This window comes from Miniopterus natalensis, chromosome 2 (assembly GCF_054644295.1).
Source record: "Miniopterus natalensis isolate mMinNat1 chromosome 2, mMinNat1.hap1, whole genome shotgun sequence".
In the NCBI taxonomy this organism is placed as follows: domain Eukaryota; kingdom Metazoa; phylum Chordata; class Mammalia; order Chiroptera; family Miniopteridae; genus Miniopterus; species Miniopterus natalensis.
The window spans coordinates 23,695,434-23,712,301 of record NC_142082.1 but is presented as its reverse complement, the minus strand read 5'-3'; the positions used below and the strand labels follow the sequence as shown (position 1 = coordinate 23,712,301).

At 39.1% G+C, this 16,868-nt stretch overlaps 1 protein-coding gene and 1 pseudogene across 4 annotated transcripts in view; one reads left to right on the top strand and one right to left on the bottom strand.

The window, feature by feature from the left end:
- SLC20A2 (solute carrier family 20 member 2) overlaps nt 1–16,868 on the top strand; it is a 96,106-nt gene that overhangs the window by 40,916 nt on the left and 38,322 nt on the right. For all 4 annotated transcript variants that reach the window (XM_087814194.1, XM_087814193.1, XM_016195602.2 and 1 more), the window contains one exon: nt 14,975–15,527. In XM_087814194.1, the coding sequence (XP_087670320.1) occupies nt 15,239–15,527 (289 nt within the window). In that variant the 5' untranslated portion in view covers nt 14,975–15,238. The remainder of the gene's footprint in view (nt 1–14,974; nt 15,528–16,868) is intronic.
- LOC148093653 (small nucleolar RNA U3) lies at nt 2,903–2,937 on the bottom strand (annotated as a pseudogene).

Below are 16,868 nucleotides of genomic sequence, written 5' to 3'. Positions count from 1 at the left end.
AGAACTCAGGGATCAAATTGGATCAAGCTATGTAAGAGCAATACAGATGTAAAGGTATCTTTAAAAAAAAAAGTTTTTATTGATTTCACAGAGGGGGGGAGAGATAGAAAAAAAACATCAATGATGAGAGTCATTGATTAGCTGCCTCCTGCATGCCCCCTACTGGGGATCAAGCTGGAAACCCTGGAATGTGCCCTCACCAGGAATCGAACTGTGACCTCCTGGTTCATGGGTCAATGCTGAAGCACACCAGCTGGGCAAGGTATCTTTTTAAAAGGCAAATTGTGGTCACTTTTTAAAAAGTTACATACAGTAAAATTACAGCTTCGTTTGTGTACAGCTCTATGAGTTTTTACACATGCTCAGGGTTTTATTACTACCAACACATACAGGATACATAATACTTCCAACTCCCAAAGATTACCCTTGTGTAGCCCCTTTATATTTAGACCTTCCCTCCATCCCTAACTTCCTGAACTATGAAAGTAGTCTCTAGCCCCACACACAGCCATCGTAAAAGGTGAAAATTAACTAGCTAAAGGGGCTTAAGTACAGTCTTTGACCATTAAATGACTTATGCTGTCTCATGGGTAATCCCTAGCAAGCCAGACTAAAATATAAATACAAAGGAAGAAATATGAAAAGGAACATCAACAGCTGCAACCCTGTAGGGAAAGTAGACTTCACAGAATTAGGTTCAGCCAAATAAACAACCAACCAAATAAAAGCAACAAATCTTGAGGGGGTGGGACTATCAGTAACAAAGTTGCTACAGTATATTATCTAACATGTCTAGTTTTCAACAAAAAAAATTTGAGACACATAAAGAAACTGGAAAGTATGATGCATACACAGGAGCAAGTGTAAAGCAGACAAGAGAGACTACTTTTGAGGGGACCTGTATATTGAACTTAGAAGACAAAGACTTCAAAGCAGCTATTATAAATATGTTCAAAGACTTAGAAGAAATTATTCTTACAGAGTTAAAGGAAGATGTATCAATGACTCATCAAATAGAGTCTATCTTTAAAGAAGATACCAAAATGCAGAAGGGACACCAAAAGCATAAGCAGCAAATGTAAAAATAGATAAATTGAAGATTATCAAAATTAAAAGCTGTACATCAAAGGGTAAAATCAGTGGAATGAAAAGGTGCCTACAGAATAGGAAGAAATATTTGCAAATCATATATCTGTTAAGAGGTTAGTATCCAGAATATATATATAAAGAATTCCTACAACTCAACAGCAAGAAAACAAACAACCTGATTAAAAACTGGGCATAGGACTTGAATAGACATTTTTCCAAAGAAGATATGCAAATGGCCAACAAGCACATGAAAAGATGTTCACCATCTCTAATTATTAGAGAAATGCAAATTGAAACCACAGTGAAATATCACCTCACACCCATTGGGATGGCTACTATTAAAAAATAAAACAGAAAATAACATGTTGGTGAGGATGTAGAAATATTGGAACCTTTGTGCACTGTTGGTGGGAGTGTATAATGGTGCAGTCACTGTGCAAAACAGTATGGCAGTTCCTGAAAAAATTAAAAACAATTACCATATGACCCAGAAATTCGACTTTTGGGTATATATCTAAAATAATGGAAAGCAAGGACTTGAAGAGATATTTGTACACTCATTTTCATAGTATATTCACAATAGCCAAAAAGCAGAAGCAACCCAAATATCCATCAACTGATGAGTGGATAAACAAAATGTGGTATATACATACAATGGAATATTATTCAGCCTAAAAAGGGAAGGAAATTCTGACTCATGCTACAACATGGATGAATTTTGTAGACATTATGCTAAGTGAAATAAGGCAGTCACAAAAAGACAAATACTGTATGATTTTACTCGTATGATATACTTAGAGTAGTCAGATTCATGGAGACAGAAAGTAGAATGGGTGTAAGGAGAAGGGGTGAGGGGGAATGAGAAACTGTTGTTTACTGGGTGTAGAGTTTCTGTTTTATAAGATGAAGAGAGTCTGTAGATGTGGTGATGATGTTTGTATAATGCAAATGTACTTAATGCCACTGAACAGTACACTTAAAAATTGTTAAATGGCAAATTTTATGTTTACTTTACCATAATTACATTTTTTTTAAAAAAGGAAGTTCTGGAGTTGGAAAGTACAATAACCAAAATGAAAAACTCACTAAAGGGGCTCAGAAAAAAGAATCAGCAAACTTGAAGATAGAGCATTAGAGGTTATGCAGTCTAAAGAACAAAAGCATAAAAAATGAAGAAAAATGAACAGAACCTCAGGAAAATATAGGCCACCATTAAGTGCACCAATAGGAATACCAGAACTGGAAGCAAGGGGCAGAAGAAGATTCAAAGAAATAATGGCTGACAACTTCCCAAATTTGATGAAAATCACTAATGTACACATCCAAAACACTTAAACTCCAATTAGGATAAACACGAAGTGATCCACACCCAGGCATATAATAGTCAAGATTTGAAAGATAGAGAGAAAATGTGGAAAATAGCAAGAGAAAAGTGACTTGCCAAGTATAAGGGATCCCCAGTAAGATTAACCACCGACTTCTCATCAGAAGCAGTGGAGGCCTGAAGGCAAATTAAATGAGAAGACAAATTAAAGTGCTGAAATAATTCTATATCCTGCAAAGCTATATTTCAAAAGTGAAGGTGACATAAAATCATTGTCAAGTAGATAAAAACTGAGAGAATCCATTACTTGTAGATCTTTCTCACAAGAAATACTAAAAAAGAGGTCCATTAGGCTGAAAGGAAGTGACACTAGGCAGTAATTTAAATACACACGTACACACACACACACTCGAGCTCCAATAAAGGTTAAGTAGGTAACGATAGAAGACGGTATAATTACATATTCCTTTTTCTTTCTCTCAATTGATTTCACAAACTACAGAAATGATCCCTGAAAGTATAGTCTTTCTCAATTGATTTCAAACATCACTAAAGAGCATCTTGTGTCTGGTTGCTTTCTAGTTATTATAAGAAAGTTCTTTATGTTCACATTAAAGTATCCTCCCTAATTCTAAGTTTTCTAGAGGAAAAACATGCAAAGAGAGCTAGTAACTTGCCCAAGAAAGTTTATCTTAATCACATATAAAGAATTAAGGCCAGGAGCACCCTCAGAATTAAGAAATCATTTTCAAAGAAATCTTATAAACTGTCTTATAATTCTTATAGTATTTTTAAACTTCCATTTCCATGGTTCCTTTAAGGAGATAAGAAGCAGATGGTTATGATTTCATAATTTAGTAAAAAGATTTTGATTTCAGTAGTCTCAGTGGGAGATACGAAGAACTGCTAAATTTTCACCTTACTTATCAATCCAGTGAACAATTTTGTGGGCTTATTGCCTTGTTTAGACTGTTTACACTCTTAATTTGGTAAGTTATTGATGGAATCGAATCAGGTCGGCAGAGACTTGAACAGACTTTCCTACGTTGCAAAAGGAAAAGTCTGACTAAATCAATTTAATAAATTATTTGCCCTCTCTTGCTTTTTCTGCTGCCTAAGAACTATTGCTTGACAACCTCTGGAATGAGAATAAGAAATATGGGACTGAAAGTTAAGCATGGAAAATAGTTAAGATAATAATCTTCATTTATCAGCTCTTCTGTTTAGATTAATGTTCTATTAATAGAAAGTATCAGGAATCAATGTTTTATAAGTATAATTCACATTTTTATTGAGCTTCTAATAGGAATAATTAGCAAATAAGTATGTAAGAACCAAGATATCTATTTACATACATAGTTCCATTTTAAACTGTGACTTAAGGGAAAGTATTTCCTAATATAGCTCTTGGAATGTAGCCAAACAGTCCAGCACTTCAGGGCACAGAATTGGAACAAGTCATCCTAGTTTTGCCATTTGATAGAAGTGATGTTAAGTGATTTGCTCCTGAAAACTAATCTATTTTTGGTTATGAGAGAAGGAAAAAAATTACCTAGACTATCTGGGGAAGGGGGGATCTATCTATAGTACATACGGAAAGGGAAATGTTTAACAGCTATTTCTATCTGAGAGTGGGAATAAATAAGTTCAGCTAGTCTTATTCCTTGCTTCCAAGCAATGTTTTACCTAAAACACCCCAACAAGGTGGTGATATCTATTTTAAAAATCTCTACCGCAGGTAATCGCACATTTCCAGTCGGAGATCGTTTCATGTTCAGCAACCCATTCAGTTACAACTTTTTCTTATTCGAGTGTAGCCTTTGTTATTATAATGAAAGCCTGTTTGCTGTATATTTAAATTGGAGTGGCTGATATGTATTTCCTTACAGGAACTGTTTCATGGGATTATTGAATTATATATTTAAAATGGAAAAAATAAATAAAAACTTTCTTACTATAGCTCATCATACAGTCATTAAGATTCCATTTGGATGTCTCCAGGGGAATAGCACCTACACCTGCTGAGGCAGTCTTTCCGTTTTTTAAAAATATGTTTCATGCAGGACCTTCTATATTTGCACTTTCTTCAGGCCAAATCATTCTCTTTTAACTTTATCTCATTTTAATTATTTTTGCTTTTTATTTCTTTATCCTTTCAAAAATATATTTACCTAATAGATTTATATAATGCCTTCCAAGAGAGCAAAAGGCTGTGTGGAAAACATCTAAATAACACAAATGCTTTATGAGCCAAAAAGTATTTAAATGTCAGCATGACAAAAATGCAGGAGAGAGACTTATTATAAAAGGAATGAGGCCTGGAGCTGAGTCCACAGGATCTGCAGTGGAAACTTTAGATAGAGGACCAAAATTAGTTTGTTCATGTTCCATAAATTCATGAAGGCTGTTGATTGCACTTGCTCAAGAAAGGGTCAGAAATTTCCACCCCCTCTCCCCACAGAACAATCCTGTGGTTCATTGTTCCAGGCTAAACTGCCTCTTCCTAATCCTGTGGTCTCTGGTTGGTGAAGAGTAATAGAGTTGGAAAGGAATTAAAGATATCATCTAATCTTGAAAACTTCCAAGGGTGAAGGCTCTGCAGCATTCGTAGTAATCCATTCTCTTTATCACCCTTTCCTCTTTCTCTGTTGTCTCTGTCTCCCCATCCCAGACCAGCACCCCAAGGAATCTCAACTCCCAGAATAGGAGCTAGTACCATTAAGAAGGGCTGATGAATGTCAACCAGGAGCATCACTTCCTAATGTCTTTACATTGCTTTCATCTGAGTACCTCCTGCGTAGTAAATAGATAATGCACTTAGGGACTCTATCCAACTTATACTTTCAGTTATGACAGTCACATCTTCAAAACTACCAAAATTGGACTAAAGACATCTAAGTTCCTTCAAACTCTAATGTTCTATGATTTTCTAATTCTGCAAACCAAAGTAGGAGTAAAAAAAAGTTACAAGTGGGTTCTTGTAAGTGTTAACCTCAAATACTGTTCTAGTAAAAAAAAAAAAAAAAGGCCTGCAAAGTACTTGGCTCCATCAGGACATTTTCTTATTCTTTGGGTTAAGTTCAACCCTGACGGCCAGCCCTCAAGTGAAGCATAAGGAAGGTAGGGAAGAGTCTTAGAGAAAGACCAAGTGGGACTAAGGACGGACCTTCAGAATTTTGCAGACAGGAATATAAGAGAAGACTCCAAAACCAAGCCGAGACCAAGCACTCAGACACCAGAACAAAAGGGCACTCTTGAAAGTGAAGAACAAAGATAAGCTAAATAACTAGAAGAGGAGATGTTCTTTTATGTCTTAAATTGTAGGTAGAAAGCTTGAAGAAAGAATTGTCTGCAAGGACTAGGCTGAAACCAAACAGATTCATGTGAAATCCACTGTATTTATTAGCGAAAACTAAAGAGTATTTTGGTGGTACATTCCTAACTTTAAAAAAAAGTATTCTTTCCTATGTAGTGTTTTGAAGGGTGTTTCTAATGATAAAAGTGGTAATTGCTCATGGTAGAAAAATTTGGATAATATCTAAAAATGTAAAGAGTACCTAGAGAGAGCCATTCTTAACCTTGGTCATGTTTTTTTAGAATTACTGCCAGTGCATTTGCAAACATAGTTGAAATCATATGGCACATACCGTTTTGTGTACTGATGTTTTATTTAGCATCACTATGTTTCAATGTCAGGAAAAACTCTCAGATTAAATCATTTTAATGACTGCGTAATATTTCATCTTTAGAAGTCGCTGGTATTTCCTCAGCCATTCTCCTGTCCAGGGACAGTTAAACAGTTTCCTCTTTTTCATGATCATAATCAATGACGCATTTATTTTCCCATATGAAAATAAATGCTATTACTAAGAACTGTTTCACTGATTTCTAACTATACTTATGGAACATTACAGAACTGATTTTAGAGTTGGTCAACAGAGTTGCAGACCAAGGTGACATTATCGCTTGCTCATACTCTCATTTACTTTAATTGACCTCCTAGAAGCTTTTGGTACATGAAATGCCCACAAGTCCACATTTAAAGTATCTTCAATCTGTGGTCCTCCATAGGAGTGGTTTTCAGCTGACGTGTTTATATTTGCCCTAAACGGGAATGCTAATAAGTGGCTTTGCACCATTTGGATCCTGTGGAAGCAATGCTGAGGACTTATCTCCCTGGGAAGGCCCAGCTTTCCTTTTCTCTGTGGAAGTGCTAAGTGCCTGGTTTGAAGAGAGGTCAGGGGTCCGTCCCAGCAGCAGGCCTTTCTCTCTCATCTCTGATCTTGGAACAGTTGTGTCCGAGGAATTTTCTATTTGCAGTGCAGTCAACCACTTCCTCTAATTGATCTGTTTTCGCTCTTTGTTTCTTGAGCCATTGCTTTAAACAGTGGCTCCCGAACCCTTGTTCTGTTGGTTGAACTGGCTGGTTTTACTGTGTCTGTGTGGAGTGTTCTTTCTTTCATTGAATAAGGGAACTACTCTTCCTTTCTTTTCTAAACCATTTTAATTAACATAACTTACCCTAGGGCCTTGAAGGCAGGGGGACACAATGCTGGCAGTATAGGATAGGAAAAATATCAAAAGTGAATATTACCCTTTATGACCAATATTGTTTTCTATTTTCCCCTCAGCTTCATTGAGGTATAATTGACAAAACTGTAAGATATTTATAAAGTGTATACCGTGATGATTTGATATATGTATAAATTACAAAAGGCTCCCTCCCATCTATTAATGAACACATCCATCACCTCACATATTTATGTGCCAGTGTTTTCTAATCACTTTATTGAGCTGTAATTTATGTACAATAAAGTTTGCCCACTGCAAGTGTGTAGTTTCATGAGTTCTGACACACGAGTAGCCACCGCCATACTCAAGATACAGAACAAAAAGTTTCCTGTGTAGGCATATGTTTTTGTTTTTCTTGGATAAATATACCTCGGAATGGGATTGCTGGCTTGTGTGATTAAGTGTATGCTTTATAAGAAACTACCAAACTGTTTTCCAAAGTGGCTTTACCATTTAGTGTGATTTTTTTAAAGCACCTTTTAAAGTTTCTTTTCTCTACCTCTTCACCCCCCTCAGAAAAGTTCCTGTGCTTTATAATATATGTCAATCTTTAACCAACTACAGGGCTAGAGTTTGTACATAGAGGGAGGTGGGCTGGGTATATCCACAGAGTATTAGAGGAGGTGGGGGCATAAGATCCTTCTAGAAGGATTCTGGAAACTTAAGTTCTTCCTGTGACTACAGTGATACCAATAACTTCTAGTTGTTTGGTGCTAAGCACAACTTTCAAAACACTTTGCATACGTGAGATTTGATTCTGACAGTAATTCTATAAAGTACATGTGTTATTACTGTCCTCATGTTACAGATGATGAAACAGGATTCAGAGAGTGTACATGACTTACCCAAAGTCACACTGCTAGCTAGTAGCAGAGCCAGGATTGAGCCTCAGGTTTCTCGACCTTTGGCCCAGGGCTTTATCTGCTAATAATGATAATAGTCATCACATTGTGATTTCTGGCACGGTGCTCGCCCCTTTACACAACCACCATGCTATGTACCATTATTGTCATTCTTAAGTGAGTCATTTAAGTGACTTGCCCACGGTTGTATAGCCAGTAGCTGGCTGGACTGGAACGGATACAGGGTCTCTCACTGCAGGTACTTTGCTTTTACCCCTTCCCGGTTCAGGAGAAACAGATATTCCTTTTTTTTTTTTAACAGCAGAGAGAAAAGGACATTCAGTGCCGGGCAGGAGCCACAGTGGATTAGCAAGCTGCCCTTGCCTCTTCTTTTCCAGCTGACAGTTAAATGCCGGCTTGTTCACTTTGGAGTGTGATATCTTTACTGTTAGGCTTTATGGTCATGCTGGTTGTCCCCAGTGAGTAAACCTGCTTCTTCCTGCTCGGTTACCTGCGTTCTTTTGCCTCTGGGACCCCGTGCTCTAAGCTGGCTCTCATAGTTGGCTGGTCTTTCCTTCAGACATCAGTTCCCTCCCCCCTTCCTCCCCCCTTTCTGTTCTCTCCTCATTCTCTCTCCCCCGCCCTTCCTTTCTTGCTTTCTTCCACACTTCTCTCGGTCAGAATATCATCTCTCTTTCTCTAGCCTCCTGTGTTCCCATAGACGGCTTTGCATATTTATAAATTTGCCATTTAAAGGTAGTTCAGGCAAGTTTCAGAGCTGTTTAGTAATGTTTTGATCTTTCATCATTAATGTGAAAATATGAAACTCAATATTTTCTAACAAACAGATTCTGACTTTGCAGTTATTTTTTTAAAAAATTTAAGAGTGTAAAGTAGATGTTTTCATGAGCTATTCAAGAATGATGTCAGTAAAAACTACTTATAACGAGATCTACAACCTGAATGTTGAAAAAAAATGCCTCTGCTATACTATTTTGCAAAGAATAAAATTTCAATAATGACTCTTCCATTTTATTTAAATATTACCAGGAAAAGCTAGTAATTTTCACCTGAGTCACCAGGCTGACTCACTTGTAAGAGTTATTAGGTTTTGCATTGTACCATTGGAGAGATATCTGTGTCTTCATATTTCTACCTAAGTGTCAGAATGCAAGATTCAGCCCTAGCTGCCATGAAAGTGGGTTTTACATTGTTAGAGGTGAGTGTAAGTCTTAGGTTTTAGGAGAGGTATTGGAAAATTACTTCCCAGCACCCAGTCCTCTGCCTGGGGGACCTGGCTCCTTTCCTTCATGTGTTGGAGGGGGGCTTGATCTGGGGGCAGTCCATGAAATCTCAGGTAACAGATCCTCCTAGGCCAGAAGCAAACACCTGAAAAGGAGGTTGGCTATGAGTCAGTCCTTTATTTATTTAAGTTTTTTTTTCTTCTCATTGATTTTAGAAAGGGGAGTAGGAAGGGAGAGAGAAACATTGATTTGGTTTTTCACTAGTTTATGCATTCATTGGTTGATTCTTGTATATGCCCTGACTGGGGATTGAACCTGCAACTTTGCAGGTCAGGATGATGCTCTAACCAACTGAGTACCTAGCCACAGCTTGGCCAGTCCTTTAACATGTCGGGTCCCCTGGGGACTTAAGCCACAGTCCACTACAGACCAGGTTGTCTGGGCTGGTCAAGTCGATCAAGGAGATGGTTAGACTCTTAAGGCTGAGAGAGGAGGGTCTGCTGATGGGAGAACTGGACAGACATCTCCTTAGCATGTTTGCTTGGAGAAGTCACCTTGGATGTTACCTTTGACAGCATTTGAGAGAAGAGATTCTCCCACCCAAACTTCTTCTGGCATAAATTTCCATGAAGTGTTACAACTCAGCAACATTCCTGTTTTTAAGCAGTATACATATCTGTCTGGAAATATTCTAAGAATGTTTGTTTTCACTTGCACATTCAGATTCCTAATGTTGATAAGAGGCTGGATTTGAAGCAGATGCTCATAGAGGAAGTTACAGGGAAAGAATCTATAAACACCTGAGAGTCCTGCCAGGGCGCTCCTTGGACCGGTGAGAGAAGTAGAGTTGGTTCAGAAATCAAGAAACAAGTGATGGCAGGCAGAACCAAAAGTTGAGAAGCTTGTTCAGAAGGCATCAGAGTCCTGAGAAAAAGTGAAGCTCTTATTAACATTACAAGTGTGGGAGACAGAATTTATGAAACCCCTCAGCACCTCCTACAATAATTCAAAACACTCTAAGGCCCCTCTTCCTAAAATGCAAGAGGTCAGTGGCATCTGAAAATTGAGGAATAATTTGTAACCTCTGTGCTGTGAATCCTACCCTTGTAGGTCTTTCACATCAGGGGAGGAAGAGAGAGAGTTAGGAAGCTCATTCTAACTCTCCTTCATGTTCTGACCTCTTGTAGAGAAGCCTTGGTGGGAGAGTCAGAAAGAACCAAGGCAGTGGCTGGCTATTTTAAACAGCATTGCATCCTGTTAAGAATCATCAGTGAGGAAAAGAAGAGGAAATTCCATGTGATGCTTGCACACCTCAGTCCTCTCTGTCTCCCAGCTACATGACTTCTCTCTAAAGTGTTTTTTTTTTTAAATCCTCCAGAGGCCATTGCTTTTCAGAGAGTGGAAGGACGAGAGAGAGAGAGAAAGAGAGAGAGGAGCATCAATGTGAGAAAGACACATTGATTGGTTGCCTCCTGCACGTGCCCTGACCAGGGCTGGGGATCAAGCCTGTAACCGAGGTACGTGCCCTTGGCTGGAATTGAACCTGGGGCCCTTCAGTGCACAGGCTGACACTCTAACCACTGAGCCAAACCAGTCAGGGCTGTTGATTCTTTTTATTCACTGCCTTTGATGTCATGTCTAGGTTTCCTGATCCCAATACTAAGTAAATACTTGCCTGTGTTTTATTTTCTTCAGGTTTCACTTTTTGCATTTAAATCTTTCATTTGTTTTGGTGTGAGGTAGGGATCTAGCTTTCTTCTCTTCCTTTCAGATAGTTAGCAGTCAGCGGGTTGTCCCAACATCATGTGTTGAATAAGTCTGATCTTTCCCCACTGATTTGATCACCCACCTTAAAAGTCCTACTTTCAAACAAGCAGCACTCTCAGATGCCACACCTGCTCAGCCCTCAGCCCTCAGCCACTATGAATGTGGGCTTTCTACATTCTTGGCAAATTACCATCCTGGCCTCCACCATGGTGGTCCTCTGGGCTGCCTGTGACTCAGTGTCTTCGGTATTGCCATCTTTCTCTGTGCAGCAGATTTGTTGTTATTTAAGCACTTCGTTTTATTTTGCTTGTGTTTGATAACAGTGGAAAGGGGAGAAAAATCAAGGTGTTGGTACTTGCAACACATAACAGGCTTTGTAAATGCAATGCAAGATGGAAATCATTTAGGTCTCACAAAAGTAGAAAGCCTTTTTCTTCAACCAGATGCTTATTGGACTTGAGCTGGTTACTGAGGGTATGACTGAAAGAGAAAAGCCAAATTAAAGAACACAGACATGACTGTGGAAATAAGTTATTTAAGATTATCTAAGTAGGAGAGGGAATCCCTGGTCTGAAATGGTGCCACAAAAATCATAAAGATTATTTATACCCTCCCTAAGCAAGACTGGGCTGAGGACACACCTGCTCTGGTGCCTCAACTAACCACATTTCTCATCTGTACTCCTGTGATTTACCTCTGTGTGCAACATGTCCGGAGTGAGCCTGTGGTCAACCCCATTCTAACACCTAAAAACAATGCCCAAAAGGGGAAAATAACCATTCAGTTATTTTTCAGTCCAGTTCCACAAGTCAGTAACCATCTATCCTCTCTCAACAGCCATAGGTAAACCATCAGCAGGTCCTATTGACTTTAGCTGCTGAAGTACCTCCTTAAATCATCACCACCACCGCCCTGAGCACAGGAGACCTCCCTTGCGTCTGAACCATGATGTAGCCTTGTAATTAGTCTTTCCACATTCACTCTCACCTTCTATCTAGTTTATTCTCCCTGTTGTAGCCAGAATAATCTTTTCAAAATTAAAGTGTGATTAGGGTGACATCCCTCTGTTCAAAACGCTTCAGTATCACCCCATTGTTCTCATGGTGGCTACAGTCTTCAGTATGGCCCAACCCAACTTTCACTGTGATTTCCTCACACTGGCCTGCCTCCAGACTCCTCTCCTCATTCGGCTCCTTCCCACCCAGGAAATGCCTGGAATGCCCCATCCAGTCCCAGAGTTAACTCCCCCATTCTTAGATTGCAGGTGAGTCTTTCTAGCCCCCAGCTGTGCTCTCACGATGCTGAGACACGTGCCTCTCTCCTTTGTAGTACTTATCACAGTTTCTAGTCATATATTGAGTTTATTTGATTAGTGTCTGTTTCCCTCACTGTACTGTGAGCCCCATATGTGCCAGGACCACATCCATTCTTACTCTTCATTATATCCCTAGTAACTCTCACAAAGGACGTTCTCAGTAAATATTTGTTGAATGTGGTTCTTGTTTGCCCTGTTGGAAATCTAGCCTGGCAAACAAGATTTTCTCAAGAATTCTTTAGCCTGGCCGGGTGTTGCTCAGCGTTTAAGCATAGACCTAGGATCCAGGCGATCGGGGTTCGATTCCCGGTCAGGACACATGCCCGGGTTGCGGGCTCGATTCCCAGTCGGGGGCGTGCAGGAGGCAGCCGATCAATGACTCTCATCATTGATGTTTCTATCTCTCTCTCCCTCTCCCTTCCTCTCTGTGAAATCAATAAAGATATATTTAAAAAAAAAGAAAAAAGAATTCTTTATCTTTTAGGATAGATAATATTGTTCAAAAATAGTTTTTATTTTGTATTTTCATTTATAGGTTTATTGTGACCATAATATTAATAAAATGCTCTTTCAGTGGACTATTGTCTTCTGCCTTTAGAGTGGTCTTTTCACTTGTTTCACTTGGGATGGTACTCTCCAGAATTGCATAGGTTACAAATCTGAGAAAGCGATCAGATCTATCACAGTACACTTTCTATTTCATTGTATATTCATAGCATTGCATACTGAGATGGTGCTTAACCTATGTTTATTTTGTTTATTATATATTATTTTAATTTGAAAAGCATAAAACCACAGTATAGTTTTTGGAGGAAAGGAAAAAAATCATCTATAACACTACCACTCAAACTCACCCACCATTATAATTTTAGTATATTACCTGTTGGACTTTTTTTAAAATTCTCACCCAAGGATATGTTTTTATTGATTTTTAGAGAGAGAGGAAAGGAAAGAGAAATATTGATGTGTGAAAGAAACATTGATAGGTTGCCTCTCGTAAGCAACCAGCAACCTAGGTATGTGCCCTGACCGGGAATTGAACATGTAACCTTTTGGTGTATAGGACGATGCTCCAGCTGACCCACCTCACCAGGGCCCTGGTGGGCTTTTTATATGCATTTTTAACATTGCCATGATCACATTGTACATAAAATTTTGTGTCCTGCTTAATCCCCTATGTAACCTGAATGTTGAGCCTGATTTATTCAATTTAACAAGCACTTACGAAGAACGCCACTGTGCCAGGCACCTGCCTATGCACCTAATACCATCAAAGAAAATATACAGATTTCATACTGTGTAATAATAGAATACCATAATTCCGAAGCTTTAGTAACATTTTTACTTCACAGGTATATTAATTTTGTGACATCTCCTCTTCATCTCAGCATGATGAATATGTAAGACTTTCCTCCATTTGTTTAATAGCTTCTTTCTTCATTTATTCAACAAATTCATTAGGGCTTACCACATGCCAGGCACTGCTGTACGAGAGGTACAGTAGTGAATCCAACCAAGTACCTGCATCCCACTGAGAGAAGACAGACACTGAATGAATGCATGAATGAATGAATGAATGTATGTATGAGGTGATGCGGAGAAAAGAAAAGAAGGTGAGAGGAATGAATAATGGTGTGGGGGAGAGGCTGCTTTTCACAAGGTCAGGAAATGTCTCTGATGGTGACATTTGAGCAGAGACCTAAATAGAGTGCACAGTGAGCTGTGCAGCTGTCAGGGAGATTTTTCCTGGCAGAGGGTCAGCAGGTACAAAGGCCCTGAGGTGAGTGCTTGGTGTTTGCAAGGAAAAGCAGGGAGCCTGTGAGGGAAGGGGGTGAACAGGAGCTGAGATCAGTGAGCTGGGGGTGGAGCCCTGAGGAGATTTTGGAGGGTCTTCCAGGCCATGGTAGGGCCCCTGGCTTTTCCTCCGAGTGAGATGGGAAGTAGTGGAATCGTTTATTGACCTGACTTGTGCTTTAATAGGATGGCTTCATTCACCAGCTTTCTCTGTTCCTTCTGTGAGGCTCGTCAGCTCTGGCCTTTGTCACCTTCCGGATGAGTCACTTTGTACCAGAACCTGTAAACTTCCTTTTAGACAAGCATGATATAGTCATAATGCAGAATCCTACTCCTTATGCATAAATGTGCAGGCAGATAGCCAGCCACACCCTGTGGTGTCACAGATTCAGATTTGGTTATCACCGTTCCAAGAAATTTGGCGCATTTCACATTCTTGAAAAAATTTATAACTCTGAATTTCTCATTTCTTTTTCTAAAAAAGGTTTTTTTAATTTATTGATTTGAGAGAGAGAGAGAGGAAGGAAAGTAGGGAGAGAGAAAGAGGAAAAAAACCATTGATTTGCTATTGCACCCATCTATGTGTTCATTGGTTGCTGCTTGTATGTTCTCTTACTGGGGGATGGAACCCACAACCTTGGCATATCCGGATGATGCTCTAACCAACTTAGCTAGCGGGCCAGGACTGATGTGTTCCTCATTTCTTTATCTTTTGTTCATTTGAGACAATTTTTCCTTTTGAAAATAATGACCAAATATATTTTTTCAAATTGTATAAAAACACATCCCATTAAGGCTTGTAATTAGAAAGCATGCTGCAACCTCTGACATTCTAGAAATCAGCTGTTTTAGGAGGGGCGGGGTTAGTTAACCTAATTATAAATCTTCCTTGAGTTGCTCTATGGTTAGATCTGTCACATGCCAAAGTTAGATCCCATTAGTAGGCTTAAAACATCTATTTCTGAAAGAACAAACTGTTACCGGTTGGTTAGGGTAATTGATTTCTTCTGTTTTCTTTCTGTTGCAGGAGGAGACATCACAGCTTTCCCAGATCGGGAGGAAAAATATGGAATGTGTTTTACCGCTGACTGAACACAACCAAATGAACTGTACTGACAGTAGTTTGAAAACCAGCAGTTAGCAGTTTGTTCAGGCTCTAACATTGTCCAGCACTTTCCAGAGCAAACTCACTGTTTACAAGAACTCTCGGCCTTACGACATTTATAACCTCAAGCTTCGTTTATTTAAAATATATCTGCAAAAGAAAAGTACCCAGAGCCCGCTTTCCAAAATGGCCATGGATGAGTATTTGTGGATGGTCATTTTAGGTTTTATCATAGCTTTTATTTTGGCATTTTCTGTTGGTGCAAATGATGTTGCCAATTCATTTGGTACTGCTGTGGGCTCCGGCGTGGTGACCTTGAGGCAGGCGTGCATTTTGGCTTCAATATTTGAAACTACAGGCTCAGTGTTATTGGGAGCCAAAGTAGGAGAGACCATTCGAAAAGGTATCATTGATGTGAACCTATACAACGAGACAGTAGAAACACTAATGGCTGGGGAAGTTAGTGCAATGGTTGGTAAGTAGCACTATTCTTTATACCTGTGGGAAATGTGTCCACTGACCTTCTCCCCTGCAGTGCTTTTGTCATATCCATAAATGTGATTTTTACTTTAACTTTGCAAAAACTGTTTTGGTGTTTTGTATTTGCTCTATCTTATTTTTGCTTTCTGCATTTTATTTTTTTTTTTAGTTTTCAAATATCAAGCAAACACATTTTCTCAAAGTTTTAGCAAACTTGGTTGTTAAAATAGATTTCAGCTGAGTACTTTTATAAAGTACAGAAAAAGATATTTGTAGGGAAGCTCTTTGTGGTTTTAAAGTAGTTTGAAAGTTATTAGAGAAATAGCGTGTCTAATAAAATGTGTTTGAAAGATTTTCTTAAGAGATTTCCTTTAAGGTTTATTTCTATTTTTTATAAATTTTTAAAAAATCAATTAGGATGCAATGGTTTGAAAACTTGGATACCAATAAAACAATATTTATTAATTTAACTTGTATTCTCAGTTTAAGTTTTAGAGCAGGTACCAAATAAATCTTAAGTGTCTGTGCTTCTAGAAGTTCTGGTCTTCTACATCATTTGTAGTCCTTTTGTTGGCTTTTGTTTTGATTTTCTAATTCTACCTCTGGGAGCTCCATTTGGTATGTTTGTTTTGTTTTCTGATCAAAAGGTCATTTGTGTGTCACCTGTTGGTGGTTTCAGGTTGTCTAGATGAGAGAGCAGTGTTGAAGGCAGTGAAGTATGTTAACAGGAGATTGGCTGGTCAGACAGTGGGATTTCCCCATTGCCCAAGGTGACCTTAGACTCCAAGCACTGGGTGGGCACTTCCCTCGCTGCCCTTGCAGCAGAAAAGAAGACTCGGGCAGAGGTGCCTTAAGCACAGCTGACAGGACTCTTTCTCTCCTTGCCTCTGGGGAGAGAGGAGGGCACAGCACACAGCTGATCAGTACGGGAACTGGGTTAGGGAGAAGAGGGTTAGGGAGGAAGTCTCCCACCTTCTGCTTTCACCAGGACATATCCTTCTGTAGGAAGAGTCCTGCAGTAGGAGGTAAGATGCTGGTGTACCAAGAACAGAGCCACATTCCACAGGTTCCTAGTTATTTATCGTCACTGGCATTACTTAAGCACCCAGGATGTGGAAATGATTTGCCAGATTTAAGATGATCCATCATCTTTTTATTATAGCAAGTTAGTCTGAGAAGTTGTTGAGGCATTTGATCCGAAGCAGACCGATGTACTAAGGTATTAAATACGACTAAGTGCAGTAGGCTGGTAACATATGCTGAGGAGTTCCTGTGTCTCAGCTGAACATTCTGTGTTTCAAAGATGTAGGGTTCACCATCACTTTAATTCCAGCAG